This window comes from Pseudorasbora parva, chromosome 1 (assembly GCF_024679245.1).
Source record: "Pseudorasbora parva isolate DD20220531a chromosome 1, ASM2467924v1, whole genome shotgun sequence".
In the NCBI taxonomy this organism is placed as follows: domain Eukaryota; kingdom Metazoa; phylum Chordata; class Actinopteri; order Cypriniformes; family Gobionidae; genus Pseudorasbora; species Pseudorasbora parva.
This window is the reverse complement of record NC_090172.1, coordinates 11,897,035-11,921,800: the sequence shown is the minus strand read 5'-3', so window position 1 is coordinate 11,921,800 and position 24,766 is coordinate 11,897,035. Positions and strand designations below refer to the sequence as shown.

Here is a 24,766-nt window from a genome sequence, read left to right as displayed (position 1 = left end):
ATATTTCTTGTAAATATCAACTTATACATTAATTTAATCAAATTAAATATAAAACCAAAACTTGTCGTCACTGCCAGGCAGTGATGGGAATAACGGCGTTATAGATAAACGGCGTTACTAATGACGTTGATATTTTCAGTAACGAGTAATCAAACGAATTACTGTTTCCCCCGTAACAACGCCGTTACTGAGAATAAAATGCGCCGTTACTATAATTAAGCTCACTGAAGCGGTTTTCATCCGAACAGGCGCACGCTCTGTCAGCGGACCTGCAGCTGTGTGTGTGACTGTGTGTGTGCGTGAGACACGCACGTGCGCATGCAACCAGTTACCAGAAGTCAGAGCGATGGCATGTCCAATGACTTCAAAGGTAGCTTTCGCAAACTGGAAGTATAAGCGCTACTTTTCCCTCGTTGAGGTGAAAGGTATGAATGTTTATGTAACGTGCAACTTATGCCCAGAAGAGTCTCTCCTTGTCGGTAAACGCAATTGATAACGTGAGCTCCACTACCAAAGGATTAGACAGAGCCACGACATTAAAGACACCAAAGCTAGGTTGTCGCGAGAAAGTGGGTAAGCCCGCCATACAAACAAGACTTGAGAGCACTTCTTGATAACTATTTACTTTTGTGAGTAAGAAAATACTTCAAGCAGGCTACAGTATGTTTACCAGTTGTGAGACAGTTTTAGAATTTTAATGTGCACTACAAAGAGTCCATGTAAATTAGGCTAATATATTTTTTTATTATTATTATAATTTTCTATTTTTTTGTATACTTTTCTTAAAGCAGCACTAGGTAACTTTTCAACCTTCATAATATATTTTTTAAGACTCTTGTGATGATAAATCGACTTACAATAGGTTGAATGACACGTCTGCCATAGCCTGATGGGGTCTGTATCGTTTTTAATCGTACTTTTAAACTTCGGGTTTCGGGTAGTAACCCGAGAAAAAAAAAGAACTACAAAATTCGACTGCTTTACGGCATATACGGCACTTCCACCAACACACACACTTCCTTACATTCGGACGTGCGAGCCCAACTTTGTTCGTCGGATAATATAGTCATGTCCTGAGCAGCAGAGACAAATAAGAAAGAAAAGGTTTTGTTGGAGGAAAGCAATAAGAGGAAATGAAAAAGTGATGTGATTAAAGGCAGGACGAGGATCAGCATTAGACCAGCGTTTGCTCGTCGGCGTGAGCTGAAGGAGGCGTGCCCGACCGATGCTGTCATGCTTGTTACGGTGAGCTACCACTCAAACATTGAACTGAAGTATCATATAGATTCTGTAAAACGGTAACCAATAGACTACTATAATGACGCTGGCTTGTAAACGTGAGCATCCTGATTATTTGGCGTTTGAAAAAATAAAACCCATGAAATTATATTCATATGACATGCTGAAACATGCCACTGACTGTAACGTTACCTGGCATGAAGACATTTCACACGCGACGCCAGAAGAACTCCTCTTGCAGTGTTCAGGGGAACTGTTAGTGCTGCACCGACCCGCGGGACGCTTTTATGAAGTTATTTGGCCCGCACCACACCACTGTATATATTTTTACAACCCGCCGCGCACCCGCGATCATTAAATAGACATACGGGGTCCGCGGGTTATGAGACGACCCACGCATCACTAGTTCAGGGCTATCAGGGTTGTCATGTCAACAAATGCACGCGCGATGGCATCCCCTGTTGTAGGATGACAGCTCTTACGACAGTAGTTGAGGACATTATTTTTTCCAAACTGTAGGGGGACCCCGAGAGCAAAAGTAGCCAGGTGGGGCTTTAAGGAGCATCATTTATTTTTAGATTTATGTGATGGCCAGTTGGGGTCACTATTGTACTGATATTTACAATAATGTATTGAATTTGATAGGTGTCCCCACATTGTCCCACAGCAACATTAAAATAATGTAGATTAGTGTACAATGTTTTATAATAATAATTTATTCTTTTTAGTGTCCATTTCATTCATTTAACATTTAATATTAAGACATCCAAGTTATTTTACATATTTGAACATTTAAAAAATAGATATAAACACTTGTCTGTTCTACTCATTTCAACTGACTTGTGAAAACTGGTTAAAAAAAAAATCTAAATAATATGACAGCAACTTTTTTTTGTACAGTAACGAAAATAGTTACTTTCCCTGGTAACGAGTTACTTTTATTATAGAGTAATTCAGTTACTAACTCAGTTACTTTTTGGAACAAATAGTGAGTAACTGTAACTAATTACTTTTTTAAAGTAACGTTCCCAACACTGCTGCCAGGGCATTAACGTTTTGTTTGGTTTGGTATAAAAAATTAAAAATAAACAGGTTGTGTCTAGAGCCTCAATCATAACGTTATAACATTATAACATTTTGGTTCACTGACAAGGAAATAAAGGTAAAAAATAACATTTGCTGAAAGTAAAAAAACATGTACACTAAAGCGCTGGTCATTGTCACAATTTGATTTTATATTGATTAACTTCGGGCCTATCAGGTAGAGTACATAGCAAATTGTATGTACTGTACAATGTGTGGGGGGATTTTTTTTGGTGGTATACGTGTATTGATTCTGAAGTAATATTCTCCTCAGTGTTCTATCAGCTTTAACATAGGCCTTCTAAAATCTGCTAAATATTAGTGATATTCACCCCAGTGTGTTATTTAATTTAATAAAGGGCATTTTTTAAAATCTTATTAAATGTATGCATCATCTTTCATGTTAAATTCTTACATTTGATTAATAAATTCAGTCATAATAGTAGACACTTTAGGGCTTTTACCAATTAAATTATTAATTTAAACTGCAAAAAATAATGTTATAAGATTTAAGTTCTAAATTAAAAAAATGCAATAATACTTTTAAACATGAAACTAAATCGCCAATAGGGGGCAGCAAGTGATCGTCTTAATGAGCGAGTCATTGAGTCGTTTATTCAAATGATTCATTCAAAATCCTGAATCATTCAATAACAAAACACAGCGCTGAGTGTTGCTTTCCTTTGGAACTATTTTCGTCGGTGAAATAGAACAAAAAAACTTTTTAGAGTCTAAAATATAAGTAACTTAATATTAATTAGGCTACTTGTTTATTGAACTAAACCATTCATGCTACACAATTCACGATTGCAGAGTCGAATATAACAATATCATAAATCATAAATATCAACAACTACAAAAAACTCAGTTTTACCCCAGTATGTTTCTTCTGACAGAGGCAGAGATGCACTCCACTATCAATCGCTGTTTACATTGAGTATAATAATAACAAAACAAAAAAACTGAATCATTCCCTTGGCTTACAGACAGCCCTATATTCTCCTGTGATCAATGGTTTCTCTGTAACGTATATGTATTCAGAGGCAGTGAGCAACGGGCTTTGAATATAATAATAAAGAACTACGTTAGTGCGCGATAAAATAATTGTCAGTGTTAATTAATTAATGTGTATATGTATATATATATATCGTTCATTCATATATATATGAATCCATATATATATATATATATATATATATATATATATATATATATATATATATATATGTGTGTGTGTGTGTGTGTGTGTGTGTGTGTGTGTGTGTGTGTGTGTGTGTGTGTGTGTGTGTGTGTGTGTGTGTGTGTGTGTGTGTGTGTGTGTGTGTGTATAAAAGGGGTGATCCCAAATAGTCGAAGATTCAATGCATCAATATGCAGAGCCGGATTCGACTACCGATCTCACGGTCGAATCTTCATGGGTGTTAAGCGCCGGCGCTTTGGTCGCTTTATTAAAAGTTGTTGCTGTGTGCAGTGCATAAAATAAAATAAAAATAGTTTTACCCTGCTGCTGACTAGTGTCATGCCCCTCCCATTCACACACACACACACACACAAAAAATAAATAAAAAAGTACCTACAAATTAGTTGGTGCTAATTTTAAATCCTGTATTACATGTACAAAAAAAAAACAGTTTTGCATTTTAAGTAGTCTGATATGTTTTAATGTAATTTTTTGTATTACAAATGTTCATTTATTTGTGCCTGGGGTTGTGCATACCTGCCATTCTATGGCCAGAGCTTCATTATCCAGGTCATTCGCAGACACACTCAAAGTCTTCACACTTTCAGCATTTAGACAGTCGGTTTTATTCCCATACTGATCAATCACTTCTACATCTGTGAAGGAAATATAAGGTTAACAGTGATCTTTTTTAACAATCATAAAACTGCTGAGTGATCATCTTGAGGATGAGAAAATTACAACATTTTCATTTTTGGGTGAACTATCCTTTGCAAACAATGTAAAAGTATTTTATTAAAGTATATTATTTCAGTGAAAGGTACTTCTACTAGGGATGCACAATATTGGATTTTTGCCGATATCCGATATGCCGATATTTTTAAGCTCATTTTGGCCGATGCCGATACCGATATATGTTTCTTTTTTCCCTTTGTTTGGAAACAACACCATTTTGAGCAAAAACTATTTTTTTTTCAGTTTCAGATTTCTGAGGTATCCTTACTAAAAGGATTCTTGTTGAAGATAAATAAATGTTAATAAAGTTCTTTTTATGATAAGAGTATATTAAAAGCTCTGAAAATAACAATAATAAAGTCAGTAATTTTTCACCCCAGATGCAGCTGTAACCTAAATATTGTATTTTTGGATTTAACGTTTGTGCACATGAAGTGGGGGTGGCATGACATCCATTGATGCTGTCTTTTAATTCTACAATTATTGTAGAGCTCCTTGGATTATTTTTCATCATCCATTTCGTAAAATTTTATTACAGATTAATACACTGTATATAAAAGTATTTAATTTACAAGTGTCATGCTTGTGATTTATGACATCATTACTGATTTGTTTATTCAGAACAAGAAGTAACTTCAATTTATTTGTGTATTCTACTTTTCATTGTATTACTGTAACAACAGCGCCCCCACTACATGTATAAATATATAGCGGACTAGCTGGAGGGCACTAGGACCTGGAGGAGCTTCTGCTGCTGTGGAGGCTGCCGCACGCGCTAGAGAGTGGGGAGACGCCATTGGGCTTGTTTTGGGCTAGTTTTGTTGTGAAAACGTCCTTCTGTACGTGCATTCAGAAATTCAAGGCAGCATTTAAAAACAGTCAATATAAATCATAGGGATGTGCATTTCAAGCAAAAATAATATTCGATGATCGCTGGGAATTATTCAAATATTATTCGAAAATCGCACCCCTCCCCCGCATGCACGCAAACTGGCATAGGTATATCCTTAAAGCTACACTGTGTAACTTTTTTAGTTTATTCTTAGTTAAAATCACTTAGTTCTTTCAAAAATATATGTGCTCATTAATGTATATTTACTTATTTCAAGTAATAATGCATTCTCATAATTTTATAATATACCATTGAAAATACATACGTGTTGAGGGTTCGGATGGCGGTCGCCATGTTGCTCCTCCATCTTGAAAGTACATTTGCCAAAGAGGGACATACCCGTAAATTCAAGCTTCGCTTTTCGCGTTTTTACACTCGATGGCACCGTGTCGAATGTGAAGAGGAGGATTGCTTGAGGCTGCTATATGATGATGGAGGATCACTCTTAAGCCCCTTTCACACTGCACGTCGGACCCGCAATATTCCCGGAACATTGCCGGGTCGCCTTCTGTGTAAAAGCAACCATGTCCCGGAATTGATTACCGAATTCGACCCCGGTCGGCGACCAAGTAACATTGCGGGATATGTATCAGAGTCGCCAAGGAAGCGGGAAAGAGAATTAAGCCGGCAACACGACAGGCAAATCAACAAGACAAAAGTAAATACTGGAGTGGCCTTTCCAAGATGGAAAGAGCTCATGAGGAGCAACGATTTTAAAAAGAACGCCGACATTGCCTGCTTTCTTCTCGACAGATAATATTAATTCAGCCTATTCGTGTATATTGGAAGTTTTATTGTTGCTTGGCTAATTATATCATGGTGTGCTGAGCATAACACTAGAACGACGTCTAGGATAGTTTTCCTCGCGTCAATGATGAAAAAGTATTGTTTACCTTATAACATAAATCCGTGTTCTATGACGGATAACATGAGATTAATATTTTAATTGCATTATAATTTGTTTGCCTTACGCTAGTGGTGTTGTACAATATACAGAATAATGATAGCACTGATAAAAGTTACTTTACTAAGAGCTTGCATTCGTCTGGGAACCTGATAGCTGATGTTAGCAATGAACTGGTTATTATTCAGTTCTATTATTCATTTTACATAGATTAACTTGATCATAGATCATTTGGTAAATTAAATAACTGCAAATTATAATAGTTTTCAAAAATTACCTCATCACTTGAGTTGACGCAACACTCACCGAAGAGGTCGAACTGGAAGCCATGACTAAATCGGCCACCGTAGGAGTTTAAACGAAATCGAAATTGAGAGGAGCAGAAACAATTATTCACTGGATGGTCATATACCCTTTCACCACTAGATGGGGGAAAATATCACACAGTGTAGCTTTAAATAAAAGCCTTTGGTCAATTAAACGCCGGGTCTCTGATAGTGGCGTGGTCAGCACAAACAAATAAAGGCCGGGGGAAAATGTGTGGATAATCTCCTAAATGCCTTTCATTTAATGTGCACTCAAGTTCATCGTAATGTAGGCTACAGTAGGGTTGTACCGTGAAGGCTGACCAACATCACGCAATCATCCTGATGCCACGCGCCCGTTCTTGCGAATGCGACACACACTAATTCTATATAGTCTCTTCTATAGTTAACCTAAAAACTTTGTAGGGATGGCTCTGTAAATTAAATTGAGAATATAACTGATGCAATTATGCCATTTTAAATAGGCTACATGATGAGAGATGAGATCTGTGAAAATACCGTGTCAGGCAGGCTACACAAATATTGATTTTCTCGTCTTTTTTATACGTCTTAAACACTATTCGCACGGGATTAGTATTATCTAGGGACCTCTGTGATTTAGAAATTACTCCCCCACATCTGAGTTTTGCGTGGCGCGCATTCGCAAGGGATAAGCCTGTGATTTTACTCGAATTTACTGACTTATCTCCCGGATATGATGTCAAGACTTCGTTATAGATATAGCTGTATGAAATCATTAAACAGGCATCGATATCGTTTTGATTATTTTATAGTAATTAATAAACAATTTCGTTTTTTATTTATTACGCAAAACTCAGATGTGGGGGATTAGCCTAATTTCAGAGGTCCCTAGATAATACTAATCCCGTGCGAATAGTGCTATACTCTGCATTTAACTTAAAATATTTTGTACAAGAAAACAGAATAGGCTTCAAAATAAACTATGTGGATGAAATATTGTAAAGTGGTCATGAACTATAGGCTACACAAACGACCGTTTATAAAAATAGGCAAAATCAAAAATGAAGCCCTATCTCAGTGCGCGCACGTAAAAGTGCGTGAAACCCATTGGAAGCACGGGTGAGTAATTAGTTTGGTCAGAAAAATAACTAAATTACAGTTAAAAAAAACTAAGTTAACAAAATTATGTAAAGCGACATAAAGTGCATAAACTCTTCTTAAGTGGAAGGAAGCTTTTTTCCCTCACGTGCAACGATAGCCTATAAAAGTCATTAATTGGGTTAGAAAAATAACGAAATTATATTTTTTTTTAATAGAAAATAATATATATGTAAAGAAATATATTAAATTAAAAAGTGCTTAAAAGTACACAACTCTTAATGGAAGGAAGCTTTTTCTCTCACGTGCAACCTAGAAAGCACTGAGTAGGCTAATTAGTTGGGTTAGTAAAATAACGAAATTACAGTTTAAGGATAAAAAATATTTATGTAAAGAGATATAGTAAAATAAAAAGTGTTTAAAAGTGCACAACTGTTCTCAAGTGGAAGGAAGCTTTTTCCCTCATGCGCAATATAGAAAGCGCAGATGCATCATTAGTTGGGTTGAAAAAATAACGAGATCAGTTTTTTAAAGTAGACAATAATATTTATGTAAAGAGATAGCCTATATTAAAATAAAAAGTGCTTAAAAGTAGGCTATACAACTCTTAAGTGGAAGAAGGCTTTTTTCCCCTCTCGTGCAACCAGGCTGTAGAAAGCGGAGTCTGGTTCGGGCTAAAATAATCTCACGTGCAACCTATATAAAAAATTAAGCGAGGAATAAGCATTTTACATTTTTCTCAATGCTGGTTACCGATTAGGCTACAGTAGGCCTAATTCTGACCGAAATTGCTTCGTCGACTTTCTAGCTGTTGTTGTATAAATGGTGATATGTTTGCATGTTTCGTAAAAAAAAAAAAAAAAAAAATTCATTGATAGATATCTGTCCACTGGACCGTTATCGCTTTTATTCGCTATTAATTTAAAACGGTTTAAAGGGTACATATATTAAAAAAGAAAGAGAGGGAGAGAGACCAATGATGACTGTTTAATTCATTATGGTATAGGCTGTGTTAACAATTAATTCACTGTAATGTGGATAAACGCGCTGTCCATGAATCTGTCGTCAGTGCCATTTTTTCAACTATCCCTAACTGACTGTGCAGCTCCCTTACATGGTCATCAAAAAGTTTCTCCAGTCTGGCAGTGATCGTCTTCTTGACGGGACAATAAACTCGGGTTCTACAAACTCCATCAGACTTCTAACCATTTCCTTCTACAAAGCTGATCGGAAGCATATCTTAAGCGATCATCTTCGTGATGAGGGCCGTTGTTTGCTCTGCCCGTCTAGCATCCGACTTGGTTGATCGGATCATAAAACTAGCCACTGATTGCTGCTGACCTGTGGATGGACCTGCTGGGTGCTTTGCTCTCAGATGACTGTGCATAGTGGTTGACCTATGATAAGCAAGCTTCGCATGGCAGAGTTTGCACTGCACTTCTTTTTCATTAATTTTATTATAAGAACTCCACACAGAACTCTTATTCGATATTGTGACTACGTAGTGTGCGTATGAGACGATGTGTTCTTCTTCTGTTGTGTGAGAATTGATTGACAGCTTTTACGTGCGGTTTTGACAGTGCGCGCCACCCACTGGTTACATTAACACGTCACCACCGCATCAGCGCCGCAAACGTGGATTTTTTTGGATAACGTGGATATCGGCCGATGCTGATTTTTATATTTTAAGCGTTTATCGGCCGATTCCGATGTCGTGCCGATAATATCGTGCATCCCTAACTTCTACAGAAAGTTATTCTAAAGTGTACTTCTTTTTACAGGGGTAAAGATGCAGTTTTTCCAAAAACATGATTTTCTTTGATCTGTGGATCATAGAAGCCATTTTATGTTGAAACCGCATTAGTTAAGGCTAATGACTTGTTAATCGCTTTAAGTCTCTCTTCTATTTGGATTCTTCTTGATCTCAGTGCCACTTTCAAAACTGATCACTCAATTTTATTTACTCGTTGAGTCTTTGGTGTTTCTGATGCAGCACTACATAGGTTAAATCCTATTTTCAGATAAAAAATATTTTTGTATGGTTTAACTAGTTGTGAAGCGCTTTGAGATTATACTTTTAAAGACGCTATAGAAAATAAATGTGTTTATAGTTTATTATTTTGACCAATGTTCCATTGAATTACAATTCAGTTACAATGAACAAAGTCTGATTCTTTAGCTAAATCCAAAAGCAAAATAAAAGTATCAGGACAGTTTCATAACAGTAGACTGTACAACTTGGGTGCTATATGCCTGAAGTCATACAATAGCTTTGTGTGACAAACTTGCGCTACCGTTCAAAAGATTGAGGTCAGTCAGATCTGTTAATGTTTTTTAAACTAAGTCTTTTATATTACATGTTTCTACCAGGAGATGGAGGAACCAAAAGGCCTGTTCTTGCAACGGTCAATAGAAATCAAATAATTACTTTTATTGATAATTATGAAGAACCTATAGATGGTACTTACATATGTTTCCTGACAGAATTTCACCCATTTTGACAGTCGACTTACTGAGGTTGACCCGCAAACGCTCAGGCTCATCTGGGCGAGGCCTTTAGAGACACACACAAATAAAGAGATGCTTCTGCAGAAATATATAGGAATATAATGAAAAACAGACATACATATGTGTGTAACTTACACAATGAAGAATGACATGTTGACTGTGTGCTGGTCATGGTAAGACACATCGTAGAAATGTTCCCTCTGTGCTTGAGATGGGACGCATATATTTGGCAGTTTTCCCTGAGAAAGCTCTTCTGCGTTTAACTCTGCTGTCCAATTCACCTGCACGAAAAGCACAAATACATCTACAAACAACTGAGAGCAATAATGTGTTAAAGTGCAAACATATCCAGTCACTAGAAATCAACTCACCTTAATCTTGCTGCTAAGTTTCGGCAGAAGGGGAACCAGTCTATTGCCCTCATCATACAGTCTGAAGTGCAGGTCGCCCAGTGTGTCTCCTGCTGTCCAATTAATGCGCTCTGAATTTTGCAGCACCATGACATCATCAGAGCCCTCTTCCTGTCTGTAGACCTCCAAACGAGCTATTCGTGAGCTGGGTAATATGCGCAGCTGACGTTCCACACACGCCACTGTCCTATGGCTCTATGTACACATAAAAATAATCAAGTGGATGTTAAGTTATACGTTTTTAAGGAGAATGAACTAATACAAATTCATTAACAACTAATACAAATTCATTAACATGATTACAATTTTATTACATTTTTAAGAATAATATAAAGAAGAAGATAGTATATAAGTATAGTATAATAATATCATTAAAATGCACTTAAAAAAAACAGATAGTGCTGATTTTCAGTTCATGAGGCTTTCATTACTCTGAGGCTTTATACATACAGCCCTGATGCTGATTCTTTAGATTTTATTTACTTACTTTGATAGCAAATTAGACAAAAAACAATTATGAGAATTAACTGAATACTTATTTTGAACAATATACACTATTCACCAAAAAAAAGAAAAACGTAAAGCTGCACTATGTTACTTTTCGATCCGCTAGAGGGCACCTTTTCAAAACAAAGGCGTGGTTTGATAACGCTAAGTTTGAGCTCAGAATCTTGGGACATGTGGTCTTCACCTCACAGCCAGTGGAGAATCAGAATAGGGATAGGACTCAGGCAGAAATCATGTTCGTGAATGCGGTTATTAATGTTACTGTAGTATGAAGCAGAGCAGGACAGTGTTGTGGAGCTGAGCAAGGCCACTGGAGCGATTGTTGCGCAACACGCCTCGCGAGCAGCAGGACTTTTATTATGACGGGACACAGTCGCCGGCACCATTTCCGCTTTTCCGGTGACGAGTGTGCGGTAATGCAGCTCCATTTATCATAAAAGATACATTTAAGTGTGTTTAAAATGATGTTATGGCATTATTCTGTGTGTTTGCTCAGCAGCTACTGTGACACTTTTTGCACATTGCTAAGAGTAAAGCGTTTCTGTCAAAAAAAACGAGGGTAACGCAGATATGACAATTGACAGGCGACTCCCTCAGACATCCCGGCTCCTTGGTTAAAATAGCAATTTTATTACAATTTACAAACATCTGGGATATTGTAAGAACTCAACTGAACAAAATATATAACACTGGCCTAGTGGTTTTTGGATATATTACTGCAAAATACTACATAGTGCACCTTTAAAGTAACTGACAATGTTGAAATATTTTGAGACAGACAAAAAATAGGGGTTGCACTGACTAACGCTCTGCCATGACACTAAGCTTAACGTCGACTAGTCACTGTTCATGGCCTATAGAGAGTGCAACAGGATACGGAATCTGTTTCCAACAGTTAAAACGACAAATAAATGCATACTCAGAGAGCACTCCACAAGATGTGTTTGGTATACCTTCTTGATGCTCAAAATAGCTTGGATGAATGCATGTTTTTAACAGCTTATTGTACACATATTTTAAAATGCAGGTCTAAAATAATGCACTGATGATGCATTGTAACACACATTAGTGTGTTTTTATTAACAGTTATAACAGCATTATAAGAGAATTCTTATAACATACATACAGATAGTAGGGATGCACCAATCCGATAGTAGGAGGGTTTTTTTTTTTTTTTTTTTTTTTTTTAAATCGCAGCAGAACCTACATCATTCGGCAGCTTCATGTGTGTCTCATGCTCGAAGCAACATGGAGCGAGCCAGAGAGACGGATGTGTAGTGATATTTTATGCTTGCCACGCCAACTAGCTCGTCTGTCGGCAATACTACCAAATTTAATCCAGAAACACCATGTTATGAGCACACGGCATTCCTGCATCTCAGCAAAACTAAAGGAGTGGACAATACAGCCCAGCAAATAACTTTGCAGAATGCAAAGGATTAATTTAGTGTAAGTGGTGACTGATAGTGGATATGGATAAAGGTTAATCTAATGAACTGACGGTAACAACACGCTGTTGACGCTCATGCATCTTGAGGAGAAATCAAAAAACCGCCTCTCACACATAGTAATTGCGGCAACCATTCAAAATGTTACGTTTTTATCTTTATAACATATGAAACAGTTAAACAACATCACACAACCAAATATGCTATTTTCCATAAACAATCATTAACTTACATGATTAAGTAACTACTCTAAAATATAACTTACATTTTAGATGCAATATTGAGCTTTTTTTTGTTCTATTTCAGCTGCGAAAATAGTTCCAAACAAAGATTCCAAGCAACAAAGTTCCAAACAGCAGAACTATAACGCGTCTCACGTGTTCTGCATGATTTAGTGGTTGAATCAGATTCAATAACCTGTTAGTAAATGGCAGCCTCATTCTTAAAGGAATCAGTCGTTTGAATGAATTGTTTGAATTAATGGCCCAATGACTCACTCATTAAGACTCACCTACTGCCACCTACTGGTGGTTTAGTTTCCTTTCTTTTTCAACATTTATTTTGTTTATTCAAAAATACAAATCTCTTAACATTATTTAATGCAGTAGTAATTTTTCTGGGTAAATAATTTAATTTGATTGGTAACATCCCTATAGTGTCGTATTTTAATTTAACGGATATAATAAGAAACCTGAAGCATAGCTTATATTTAATAAGATTAGGGGAAAATGCCCTTTATAAAGGTAAACATATCACAAAAATGCAGATTTAAAATATGTCAAAGCTGATTGAACACTGAGAATATTGCTTCAGAATAAGTTATATTTACAACACACAAATCTAACTTTTTTCCAGACAAGCACATTTTTTACTCGGACATGTGAATGACCAATTTACTTATCTGAAGGAGAGACATGAGCATGCTTAATGTCGAGCCCTAAATTATATTTTAGATTTGAATGCACAATTGTTTTTTAAATAAAATTCTTTAAAATGAAAAAATTCAACACTTTGCATACATCTGTTATTTTGTCTTATTATCTTTATTTAGTAAAGTCTGGTGCCTTTAGTCTCTTCAAAGAAGGTATACAGTTTATTATTAATTTAACAACAGTATCGGATCAGTATCGGGTATCGGCAGATACACAAAGCCCAGGCATCGGTAACGGGACTAAAAAAGTCGGATTGGTGCACCCCTAACAGATAGTAGCTCGCACAATGCATGGATACTTTTTATTAATGACGTCATTAGTGAATAGTCAATGTTGACTCAATTTTAAAATCACATGAAAAATCTGGTCGTTCAACCTCTAACACAAAAAGGGACTGGCATCATCACATCATAATTAGGGGTGTGTTATATACATCGTCTGCGACAATAACCTATTTGTTGTTTTAACGATGTGCGATCTGACATTTTCGAGTATATCCTTCAAACACCCAGAGAATACACACATACGTGATTAGACAGAGGTTTGCATTTAGAGTGCATACTTTCACTGCGGATTTAGTCTATTGTGTCTAACTATTATGGATTACATTTTATTATATATATAAAATTGACACAAAGATAATGCATGCATATAATTAGGTTTCAAACTGAACACGGACAAGCAAAGTCAATTGCGTTTCGTTTTGAAGCGCATTGTCAAAATGTCGGGTTTTTAAGTATTCACGTAAACCCATTAGTTTATGTCTTAAGTTGAAAATAAGCTGCTGAGAGAAAATATTATGTGTAACAATATAGTGCTGTGCATTAGTACTTAAAGTGATAGCTGCAAGAGAAATATTTTCTTATGTGTATTTAATCAATGCTACTGTTTTTACATGATATATTTTGTTAATCATACACAACTTGCATAGATTTCCTTATATATTTTTTTAATCAAGAAAATATAATTTGTTTTTGACATAGAAATGTGTGTCTTTAAATGTATTAAAAAAGGCTTTCTGCATATATATTGCTTAAGATACCTTGTTGGGAAAAAGGATGAGTAATGCATTTTATGTTTTTCTCTGATGTTTTAAAGCTAATCTACAAATGCCATGAGAAGCAAATTGACAAGGTCATTAACACTGGGGAGAAGTTTAGGGAGTCAGATAAGATGTTTCCAACTAAAATAAATACATGTCAGGTGGGCACAACTATTATGGGATGTTGGTGAATATGACAAGATATTGGAAGAAGGAGGCCTTATGACAATCTGCTCATTTGTTTATCCAATAATTGTTTTTAAAGTCTTTGTTTGCTGAAAAATGTATATGAATGTTTTGACTGAATAAATAAACTCAGTTTTGTTTGGAGCTCACTTCGTAGCTCTCTAAAGAACGTTTTGGTTTAAGACAGACTACCCTGAGTTTCGAATTTTCAGAAATAAATTTTTGATACTTTTAGTTTTTTGTGACCTGACTTTCATCTTAAAAGGTGATTTTCCACCACACATCGACATCTGCTGTGTTATCAAAATTATATTTAAAAAAACTGCCATAGCAACCTAATTTCGAGCAAATAGATACTTAATATATTGTTAAAAAAATTACTCCTATAAAGTCATATGGTCCACATATAATCATGTAAAATAATTGAGATTGACCAAAATAATCCTGATTTTCACCAGTTTACAAACTGAGTTTTTGAATTTAATCGCACATTTTTATCAGGTCTAAATGTACCTTAATTAAATTAATGTTTTTAAGTTTTTAATACTCTAATCAACATGGGTATGGACAAATATGCATGCTTTATGCAAATGTACGTTTATTATTAGTGAAACCATACTCAACAGAACATGAAGACTAGAAATGCAAAGGTCACAGATGTTTTTCAAAAAACTAGTTAATGTCTCTTAAGCCGAAGTTTAAAAATTCAGAATATTCAATGATTTCTTTCATTTTAAGAATATAAATAAAGGGAGTTTTTACACTGGCAGTTTAGTTCAGAACAGGGCACAGTTCGTATGAAAAATTGGTAATGTGAAAGCTGTCATTCGGACCTGCGAGCGCACCAGTACCACACCATACCTGGAGGAGGTCCATATTCCACGAGTAGGAATATCGTGTGGCCCCTTTAAGAGATGCACGTTTCCCTATTAAGCTGCCGGTATTTTGTGTGTGTGTGCCTAACTGTGCTGCGATTCACTTGAACTGTGTGAAGAACACTCGGGAGTGCTCTTGTTCAGAAAAGAAAACTGCATACTCGTTTTAGCCGATTGTAATGTATTTAGTTCAATAAAACACATGTACTGTAAGTGGTAATGGTGCTAATGATTTACCTCGGACATGAGCGAGAGTGAGCTTCAGTGTATTGCGCTCAGACTGCAGAGAATGTGCTCGGTGTAAAAATGCACTATTCTTTCGACCTAGAGTCTAATAAAAGTTGAGCAGAAAATATGGTAGCTTATGTAGGCTATAAATTCACTTGTTTCAGAGTAATTTTATTGTTAAAGTGGTGATGAATTGAGGAATCAACTTTCCCTTGAGCTTTGGATATATAAAAGCTCATGGTAATATAAGAATATCCTCTAATTTTCAGAGCTGAAAACTTTCTTGTTAGACAAAGAAAAGCTTTTATAGACACCAGGCACAGCACACGGTCCTGTGCTTTATACTGACGTCAGTGCGCGATGAAACACCGCCTCTACAGCGCGTCTAATCCAGTAGCCCCGCTCACCAGCTCATGGAGAGCTCGTGCTAGATGGTCAACAACAATAAACATGACGAGGAAGATTAAGATAGTGTTATTCCTGGCTGTGGAAGAACACAGTTGCTGCATAAGCTTCCTTCTGATCCTAATATTAGGAATGAGTGGTTGAACTTTATTTTTAATGAAGTTCCAGCTCATATGAGGAAGACATACTCACTTCAGTTCCCTGCGGGATCGTTTGTAAAAAAATCTCCGGTCGATGCTGGATTTGAATCCGCCAGGAATGGTGCAACACACCATGTGAGTAAAATGTGTTTTTATATGCAATAGTACTGTATTGTTATAGATCGTTTTGCTTATGTGTACGTGTCTAACAGAGCATAACTTTAGCACGCAAAAGCCCGGCAGGCCGATCAATCTCTTAATATTCCGTTCTTGTTCTGCTATTCTCTCAGTCTCTCTCAAGTTGACATCTGAAGTGTGGCCGCGTGCCGAACGTGTATGTGTGCGCGCGGTTCGTGCTTATATCGTCCGATCTTGCGGGCTATGTGTAATATAAAAATAATAGTCCAATCAGTCACAGGATTGGATCACTGATCTGACAGGGGAGCTTAAGCTCATTAAATATGCAAATCTTATCCAATCCTAGCCATGGGCGTTTACTTCCAAGTCTCCATTGCTGCACGCCCATCAGAACCCAGCGTTTTCGAGAGAGCCTCAAAACCAGTGTAGAAAATAGCCTATTACTTATTAGTTATGATGTTTTTGAATGTAAAAACCACATGAACATCATTAGTTGACCTCAGACAACAGTATAAAAAAAAAGCCAGTTCATGACACCTATAACCCTTTTCTTTCCCTATTAATGTCTGCTGCTATCCTTTACGTCTATGGCTGATCTCAATTTCTCCAACTACGGGACATGGATCAAACAGAAAATGTGCGCTGCTTTAATCGCGAGTTAAAAAAATAGTGCCGTTAAAATGATTTTGCGTTAACGCGTTCATTTTGACAGCCCTAATATATATATATATGTATATTATATATCAATCAATATATATATTTACTTTGACTTTGACTAAATGCACATAAAGCAACAAGCTTCTGAATATTAAAAACAGAAAAAGGCAATAATAACAAACAGTTTAATATGTAGGAAAAAAAAGTACAGCAACTTACAGGAATGTTGAACTTAGCAGTAAGGATTTGTTCAGTGTTTACAGTCTTCAGCAATAGTGGTTTGGTCAGCATGAGCCCAGAGCCAGTGTTACTGCAGTCCACAACATCCACAGGCAGATCAGGGACTCCCAACAACTACAAACAAACATTGCAAACATTGAATTATCAGAAGATTACATTTAATCTTGTGACAAATTAAGTCTGATTGAAATTAAATTTTTCAATGTAATTTAAGTTACAGAATACATCATGTAGAACCAAATTGCCTAACATTACCAAATGAAATGTCGATACAGGAAGAGGTATAGGAGTAGGACTGTCCAAGTTACTTACATTTTAGACAATTTTAAAACTACATGAAAGTAGATTATTTGAAAAGTAATTGCCTGGTCTCAACCCCTCTTTTGGTATTGTCTTGGTCTCTGTTTAGGTGAACTTGGCTACAACACTGTGCTTGGTAAATGTGTGTGTACACAAGTGTTTTCACGATACCAAAATTATGACTTCGATACGATACCAGACTAAAATATCGATACTAAATCGATACCACAGTAAAAAAAAAAAAAAAGATGCTTAATATGACAACAGAACTTATTATTCATTGTTATTTTTTACTAAAAATTCATGTGGCCAGCATGTTCCTTAGGGTTGGGCATCGTTTTGATTTGAACAATTATTGATCAATTACTATTAAAATTATCTCACAAAGCTATCTCAATGTATTTTTTACAATGGGGTAATTGTGTTGCAATAGCTTACACACAGCACAAGAAAGTTTGATTTCGAATGGTAAATTGAATTTAAAAAGACGAGTAAACAGTAATAAAATAAGAACTAATAAACAGATTACAAACAATAGCACTTAAATGCAATAGAATAGAAGATACAAATTAAATAGACTGCTTTATTTTTTCAGGTAACTCTAACATTCAGATAAGAAACTGAATAAAAAAATGCATAGTAATTACATTTAAAACAACATTGGATAATGTTCTTTGTAAAAAAAATCAATAGCTTACAGATGAAACTATTAGTTACACAAGTTGATCAGTCAAGAGCAGTGTGATCGTTTGTCTTTTTGTAGTTTGAATAACAAATGACTGCGGTCCCTTTAAGACTAACAGACGCATGGATGCTAAACACGGTTCTTGTTACTCGTTCTTCCTGAACTGTTTGCGACTGTGTTTACGTTAATACTCTTCCAGATGTGCACTGATAATTCTTTGAGTGTATTTGACCAATAATAAGCTGGAAAAAGAAGCAAATGTTTGCACTTGTATCATGTCAGAGGCGGCTTTATTACGGTAGGCTATGTGTGTGCGCTTCAGATGTGAGCACGAAATCTGCGGGGATTCGTAGAATTAATTTATGTGCAATCCCGCGCAAAATTCAGACCGATCACACACTAACACTAACACACTGTCATGAGGAAAAAGTCCAGCAGAACGCGTGTTCGCCGTGCTCAGAGGTTAACCGGGCTGAGTGAGAATATGCCGGTGTGTGTCAACTCGCTTTCGGTCGGAGAGGAGAGCGCAGCTGGTATCGATACTGTAAAAACTGAGAATCGTATCGTTTCAGATATTCCAGTATCGATACATATCGAAATATCGATATTTTTGACAACATTAGTGTACACTGAATTACTAAAATGAAGTACATAAATGGTGTTTGTTCATGAGTACTACCTGGCAGCGAACCACGAGTTTAGGATGAGGGGTGATATTTTGGTACTCATCTTGAACCTCCACTCTAAAGTTTGCTGGAGTCCCATTCTCGACAGAGAGCACATCTTCCGGAAACACTTCCAGAGTGTGTGGCAGGCCTGAAAGATAGATTTAATCTATTTACAGGTTCTGATTTACAGGTTTTCTTTCTGTGCTGTTTCTGTGGGGGTTTTTTTTGTTATACCAGGTTGCAGAAGAATTTGAAGAGACTGGTTGTTCTGCTTCAGCCCTGGGATGTGCACCTTCACTGTATACATCTGTTAACAACACACACACACACACACAAATACAAATATCACATGCAAATCCAAGTTCTGTGCTAATAGTGTCACTACAAAAATAATTACTGTTATGAAAGAGTTTTTTTCTCTCTTTGCAGCCAAAAGGACCTGGGCAACTTGCAGACACTGAGTCGACCATAATCTCCTCTGTATACCAAAGAATTCTTGAGTCAAATGTGAGGGCATCTGTTAGTCAAAATTGTGCCATGCAACAGGACAATGATCCCAATTTTCCAATCTCTTGGCTTTATTTTTATCAAATGATGACACTGTGTAATGTGTCGTGGTGTATTTACCTGTCCTGATACATAAAACCATAGAATTGAAAAGGTTGTACTTTTTCACATGACTATTAGCTATAAGTCTAGCTAAAATTATCCAAATAAGACTGTACTGATGAGTATACACAAATCTTCCATATACACCAAGGATGACTCGCGTAAGTAAATCACAGGCAAATTTAAATTTTTGGGTGAACTAACCCTTTAAGGAACTTGCATAAAATTGACAGCAGCCTAATATAAAGGTAATTAAAGCGGTCATGAATTTTGAATCTTTTGACATAAGAGGTCATTGTACTATAAACATATCACGTAACTGTCAGAACTCAAATCTTCCTTCTTAGTCCAACAGTATTTATCGAAACCAAGCTGCCAATACGGCATCATAATGTAATGAAAGGCCACCTATGTGTGCACCTACACACCTAAACATGAACACAAAGAGGCATTCATTTACATATATTACCACCATTGTAACAAAACTCACAAATAAACTAAAACACTCAAGATATTGATAAAACAAACAGATATTGGATGAGCCAATTGCGATGCTGAATTTGTCGTGATTGTCAAACATTGCCCAGAGTGATACAATTATGTAAAGCACTGCTAACCTTGCTTTGATGACTGATCTTTCCCATAGCCCTCACATTTGTGATGACAGAGGTGGTCCCGAATGCAATCCCTTCATAACTCAACTTTAGTGAACTAAAGAGAAAGAAATTTTACCATTAGAAAAAACACAAGGAAAATGTCCATTTCAAGATGTAAATTCTCCAAAATTCCAAAATTCTCTGTGGCCACATACAAACACATTTTTATTTATTTAGAAAAGCTAAGGGACATTGCTAGGCATGACACTGCATCCTGGGGCTTACTGCTTTAGTGTATGCGACGTGAGAACACCATTGAATTGGCAGAAAATCATTTGAAATTCAAGTGATATTGCATAATTACCAAGAGAAACACAGGAGAAAAACAAAATAGTAGCCACTTGGAACTATCAGTTAAAATTATGTCAGAAAATTTGATTAAATATTATAATATTTTATATATTAGAAATATTAGAATAAAACTACAATCTATTAAGGCAGCAACATTGTGTTGAAACAACACCAATATCTATGGTAACATTCTAAATGTTTTTTTTTTGTACTGATTTACACTAAAAGTACTACAAGTAAACAAAAATTCACATTCAATTCATATTGTCACATTTTGAAAAAGTCGAGTTACCTTTAATAAAGTTTATGGAAAACATCATATTTAAGCCCAAAAATGATTTTGCATTTATATATGATTAGCAGGGATGCACAATATCGGATTTTTGCAAATATTCTCAATTTTTCAACTTATTTTGGCCGATAACTTTTAAGGGTGTAAATCAGACGGGTTCATCATGATTTGATACAATATCGATTCTCAGAGCCAGCTATGATCTTTTCCAATGCCTCAAAAAAGTTACCTGCGATACAATTACGATACTATTCATATTTCGATATTATATTATGTGCCTATTTTACACAACCAGTTACATTTTTATTTACTCACAACTGCAAAAAACAAAACAAAACAAAACAAAACTTTATTTCAAAATTTCACATTCTGGACCCTGATTGGGACATCCTCAAATTATTTTTTATACTATTTAAAAATTATATATAAATACTATAAAATTAAAAGGCATGTATTTTAAATGTATAGTGCAGATTTTTAATAACATATGATAGGTTGGACAGAACAAGATATGCTATTAATATTCCTTCATTCTGCAAAAGTATTGTAATATGAAAGGCTCCAATGCAGCACGGCACAAAGCACTTATGCATCGATCTATATCAATGTATTGTTACACCCCTAATATATTTTCACCTTTGTTTGGAAACAACACTTAGTCTCTTCTCTTGTGTAGGACTTCCTTATGCATACAAAAAAAAATAGGTCTGATAACAAACAGACGGGCATTAAGCATGTTCATCAAGTAAATTGGTCATTCACTTGTCCGAGTAAAATTGCTTGTCCGGAAAAAAGTTAGATTTGTGTGTTTGTGTTGTAAATATAACTTACTCTGAAGCAATATTCTCACCAGTGTTCAATCAGCTTTGACATATTTTAAATCTGCATATTTGTGATATTTTTACCTTTTATAAAGGGCATTTTCCCTATGCTTTAGGTTTCATATTATATCCTTAAATTTGATATATACATTAAATTAAAATAAGACACTATAGGGCTGTTACCAATCAAATTATATAATTTACACAGAAAAATTACTACTGCATTAAATAATGTTATGAGATTTGTATTTTTTAATAAACAAAAGAAATGTTGAAAAGTATATGAAACTACACCACCAGTAAGTGGCAGTAGGGGAGTCCTAATGAGTGATTCATCGAGTCATTTATTCAAACGATTCATTCAAACACTGAATAATTCAGTAACACGTGAGGGGAGTTATGTTCTCTTTCTAACATCCGTTCGGTATCTCACTAAGGGAACGCCTCCAGGCGTGACCGACTGCAGAAGCACCAGTTACACCACCTCTGCCAGACTGACAGACCAATCGCTACAGCGATCAGGTATATAACTCCCACCTCCCTGGTATATAAGTTTATCCAAACGAAGAGGGTGCAAAGGAGCTATGGCCACGGCTAAAACTGCAGAGAGCACAGGAGGGAAGGATGCTCCTCCTCACGTGCTTGTGTGGCTTATGGATTTCAGCAAAGGATCCACATCCTTTGTGCATGTCCTGCTTGGGTGTCAAGCATGCCCAAGCAGATGTATCTGACCCAGAGAGCTGCTCTAACTGTTCTGGTTTTCCTACTAAAACCTGTGAAAGGAGACTCAGGGTGGCAGTGGCAGGAAACAAGGACCCATGCTTCTCTCAGACTCAACCCAGAATGGTGATAGCTAAGCAGCCACTGGAGCCTAGTAGCTGAGTTGTGATCATGGATGTGGAATCCCCCAACCTCCCCCGTCTTTGAAGAAGCCCTTGCGGGTATAACGGGGAAGAGGATGATGAAGATTAGGGAATTATCCCCTCATCTTTTGGAAGATGATGATGTGGAGGACGATGCCATCCTCCCACCTTATCGGTCTCATCCACCCAGTAACCAGAGTGGAGACCCCCCCCCTCCTCTCCAGTGGTAGAATTAGACATTATGGAAGTATGTTGCAGAGCCGCGGCTAAGCTTTCCATTGAATGGCCCTCTGAGCAGGTGGGCCAAGGGCCTGAGAGGGATCTCTACGATGGTAAAAGATTACCATCACGGCTTGCGCCAGTCAGACAGTCCATCCCAGCAGTCCCGGCCTGCATGGCGGAGATGAAAAGACACTGGGAAAAGACGTTCTCACACCGCGTGCCCGTCAAAGAGTTTGCACGTCTAGATGTAAAAGATATAGGGGAGTTGGGGTTAGCTGACCCACCTCCAGTGGAGCTTTCAGTAACCAACCACCTGCATCCAGGTCGTAGAGCAAAATTTACATTGGCTGGCGCCACGCTACCCAGGAAAACCGATCGATTTTCAGCATCCTCATTCCAGAAGATTTACAAATCCTCTGCCTTGACCGTCAGGGCCCTGAATGTTACATCTCTTCTTGAGAACTTGGTATCTAACAGCATACCAGGCGGAGCTGCTGGAGGAGATGGGCCGCCAGCTGGACACAGGATCTCCCAACCTAGCCCTCTGGGAGGAGATATGTGTGATAACTGATTTGAACCTCCGCACATCACGTGGAGCGGTCCAAAGCTGTGGCAGGAGTATGGGTTTGGGAGGGTTAGAGAGTTATGGCTCTCTTTCCCCCACCACCGAGTGCTTCCGCAGTCGGTCACGCCTGGAGACTTTCCCTTAAGCCCCTTTCACACTGCGATTCCAGCAAATACACGGATAATGCGACCCGGCATTTGTTCCCGGGCCGCTAGGTTTGGTCCATTCACACTGCCAGCCAAATACCGTAATATGTGCGCGTTCACACACAACGCTTAACGTTCCCGGGTCGAGTTGACACGTAACATCCTGATGTGACGTGTAATGGCGAGCGATCTCAGCTTCAGCGCGGAGAGTAAGGAGCTCCGTGGTCTTGACTTGTGTCCAGTTTGCGCACATTTCTGCTTGTTTAATTTTAGTTTCTTTTGTATATGAACACTCTCTGCGTTTAAAACACCGACGAGCTCTTCTGGCACTGCAGGGTTGTATTATTGAAAAAACAAGCTCTATGAGTCGCACGATAACTACTTACACGTTGCGGCATTAGTTTCGGCTTTTGTTCACACAGCGCTCGTCCCGGGTCGAATACCGCAATATTACTAGGTCCCCGACCCGGGTCAAATTCGATAATCAATCCCGGGACGTGGTTGCTTTCACACAGAAGGCGACCCGGCAATGTTCCGGGAATATTGCGGGTCCGACGTGCAGTGTGAAAGGGGCTTTAGTGAGATACCTCACTTCTGTTATCAGAGAACCAGGGTTACGCAAGTAACCTAAGGCTTCTGCTGTTTTGGAACTTTGTTGCTTGGAATCTTTGTTTGGAACTATTTTCACAGCTGAAATAGAACAAAAAAACTCAATATCGCATCTAAAATGTAAGTAATTAAATGTTAAATATTTTTTTGTGGAACTGTCATATGAAATAAGTGTCATTTTCAGTCATGATGGTATTCAGGAAAACAGCCCATTTGGTTGTGTGATGTTTAACTGTATCATATGTTAAATATAAAAACTTCACATTTTGAATGTTTACCGCTATTTCTCTGTATGAGCGGCACTCATTTGTTTTGATGCACGAGCGTCAGCAGCGTGTTGTTACCGTCAGTTGATTACATTTACCTATACATGATGAATCTATACATTTCAAGTATGTACTTAGATCTCTACAGAGCTTGTGTGCATCTACTTTGACCTACCTACATTCCAACTGGGGTTTAATGCCACAGGGTGGCTGGGTGGGATAATCAAACTCATCCCTAAAGTCTAGAGGAATACTGAAGGGAACTCCCATGTGGACAGGAGAAGAAATTATGCCTAGCATAAAAGATACAGCTTCACCTTCTGTTGGAGAAACACAGAGACAAAACACAAAGAGAGAGAATTTAGAGGATCAGTTCACTTCAAAATGAAAATGTACGCCTACGTTAAAAACTATATACATTTAAAGGGATACTTCACCGCTTTTTCATTTTAAACTATGTTATTCCCTTAACTAAAATGAGTCGATACATACCTCTATCGTCTCAGTGCGTGCACTTAATCGCTCTGACGCGCGGTAACATTCTGATAGCATTTAGCTTAGCCCAATAAGCCCAGTTCATTCACTATGGTACCAAACAGAGATCAAGTTAGAAGCGACCAAACACCTGTGCATGGGGAG

At 37.1% G+C, this 24,766-nt stretch overlaps 2 protein-coding genes across 2 annotated transcripts in view; one reads left to right on the top strand and one right to left on the bottom strand.

Annotated features, from left to right (window-relative positions):
* Positions 1-24,766, top strand: part of LOC137083179 (uncharacterized) — a 172,377-nt gene that overhangs the window by 91,201 nt on the left and 56,410 nt on the right. The window lies entirely within an intron of this gene.
* Positions 1-24,766, bottom strand: part of smchd1 (structural maintenance of chromosomes flexible hinge domain containing 1) — a 106,162-nt gene that overhangs the window by 39,987 nt on the left and 41,409 nt on the right. The window contains exons 21-29 of the mRNA XM_067422933.1: positions 24,303-24,447; positions 20,014-20,107; positions 19,022-19,094; positions 18,799-18,935; positions 17,114-17,248; positions 10,298-10,531; positions 10,062-10,207; positions 9,887-9,972; positions 4,040-4,158 (exon numbers count right to left, since the gene is read on the bottom strand). Coding sequence (XP_067279034.1) covers positions 4,040-4,158; positions 9,887-9,972; positions 10,062-10,207; positions 10,298-10,531; positions 17,114-17,248; positions 18,799-18,935; positions 19,022-19,094; positions 20,014-20,107; positions 24,303-24,447 — 1,169 coding nt within the window. The remainder of the gene's footprint in view (positions 1-4,039; positions 4,159-9,886; positions 9,973-10,061; positions 10,208-10,297; positions 10,532-17,113; positions 17,249-18,798; positions 18,936-19,021; positions 19,095-20,013; positions 20,108-24,302; positions 24,448-24,766) is intronic.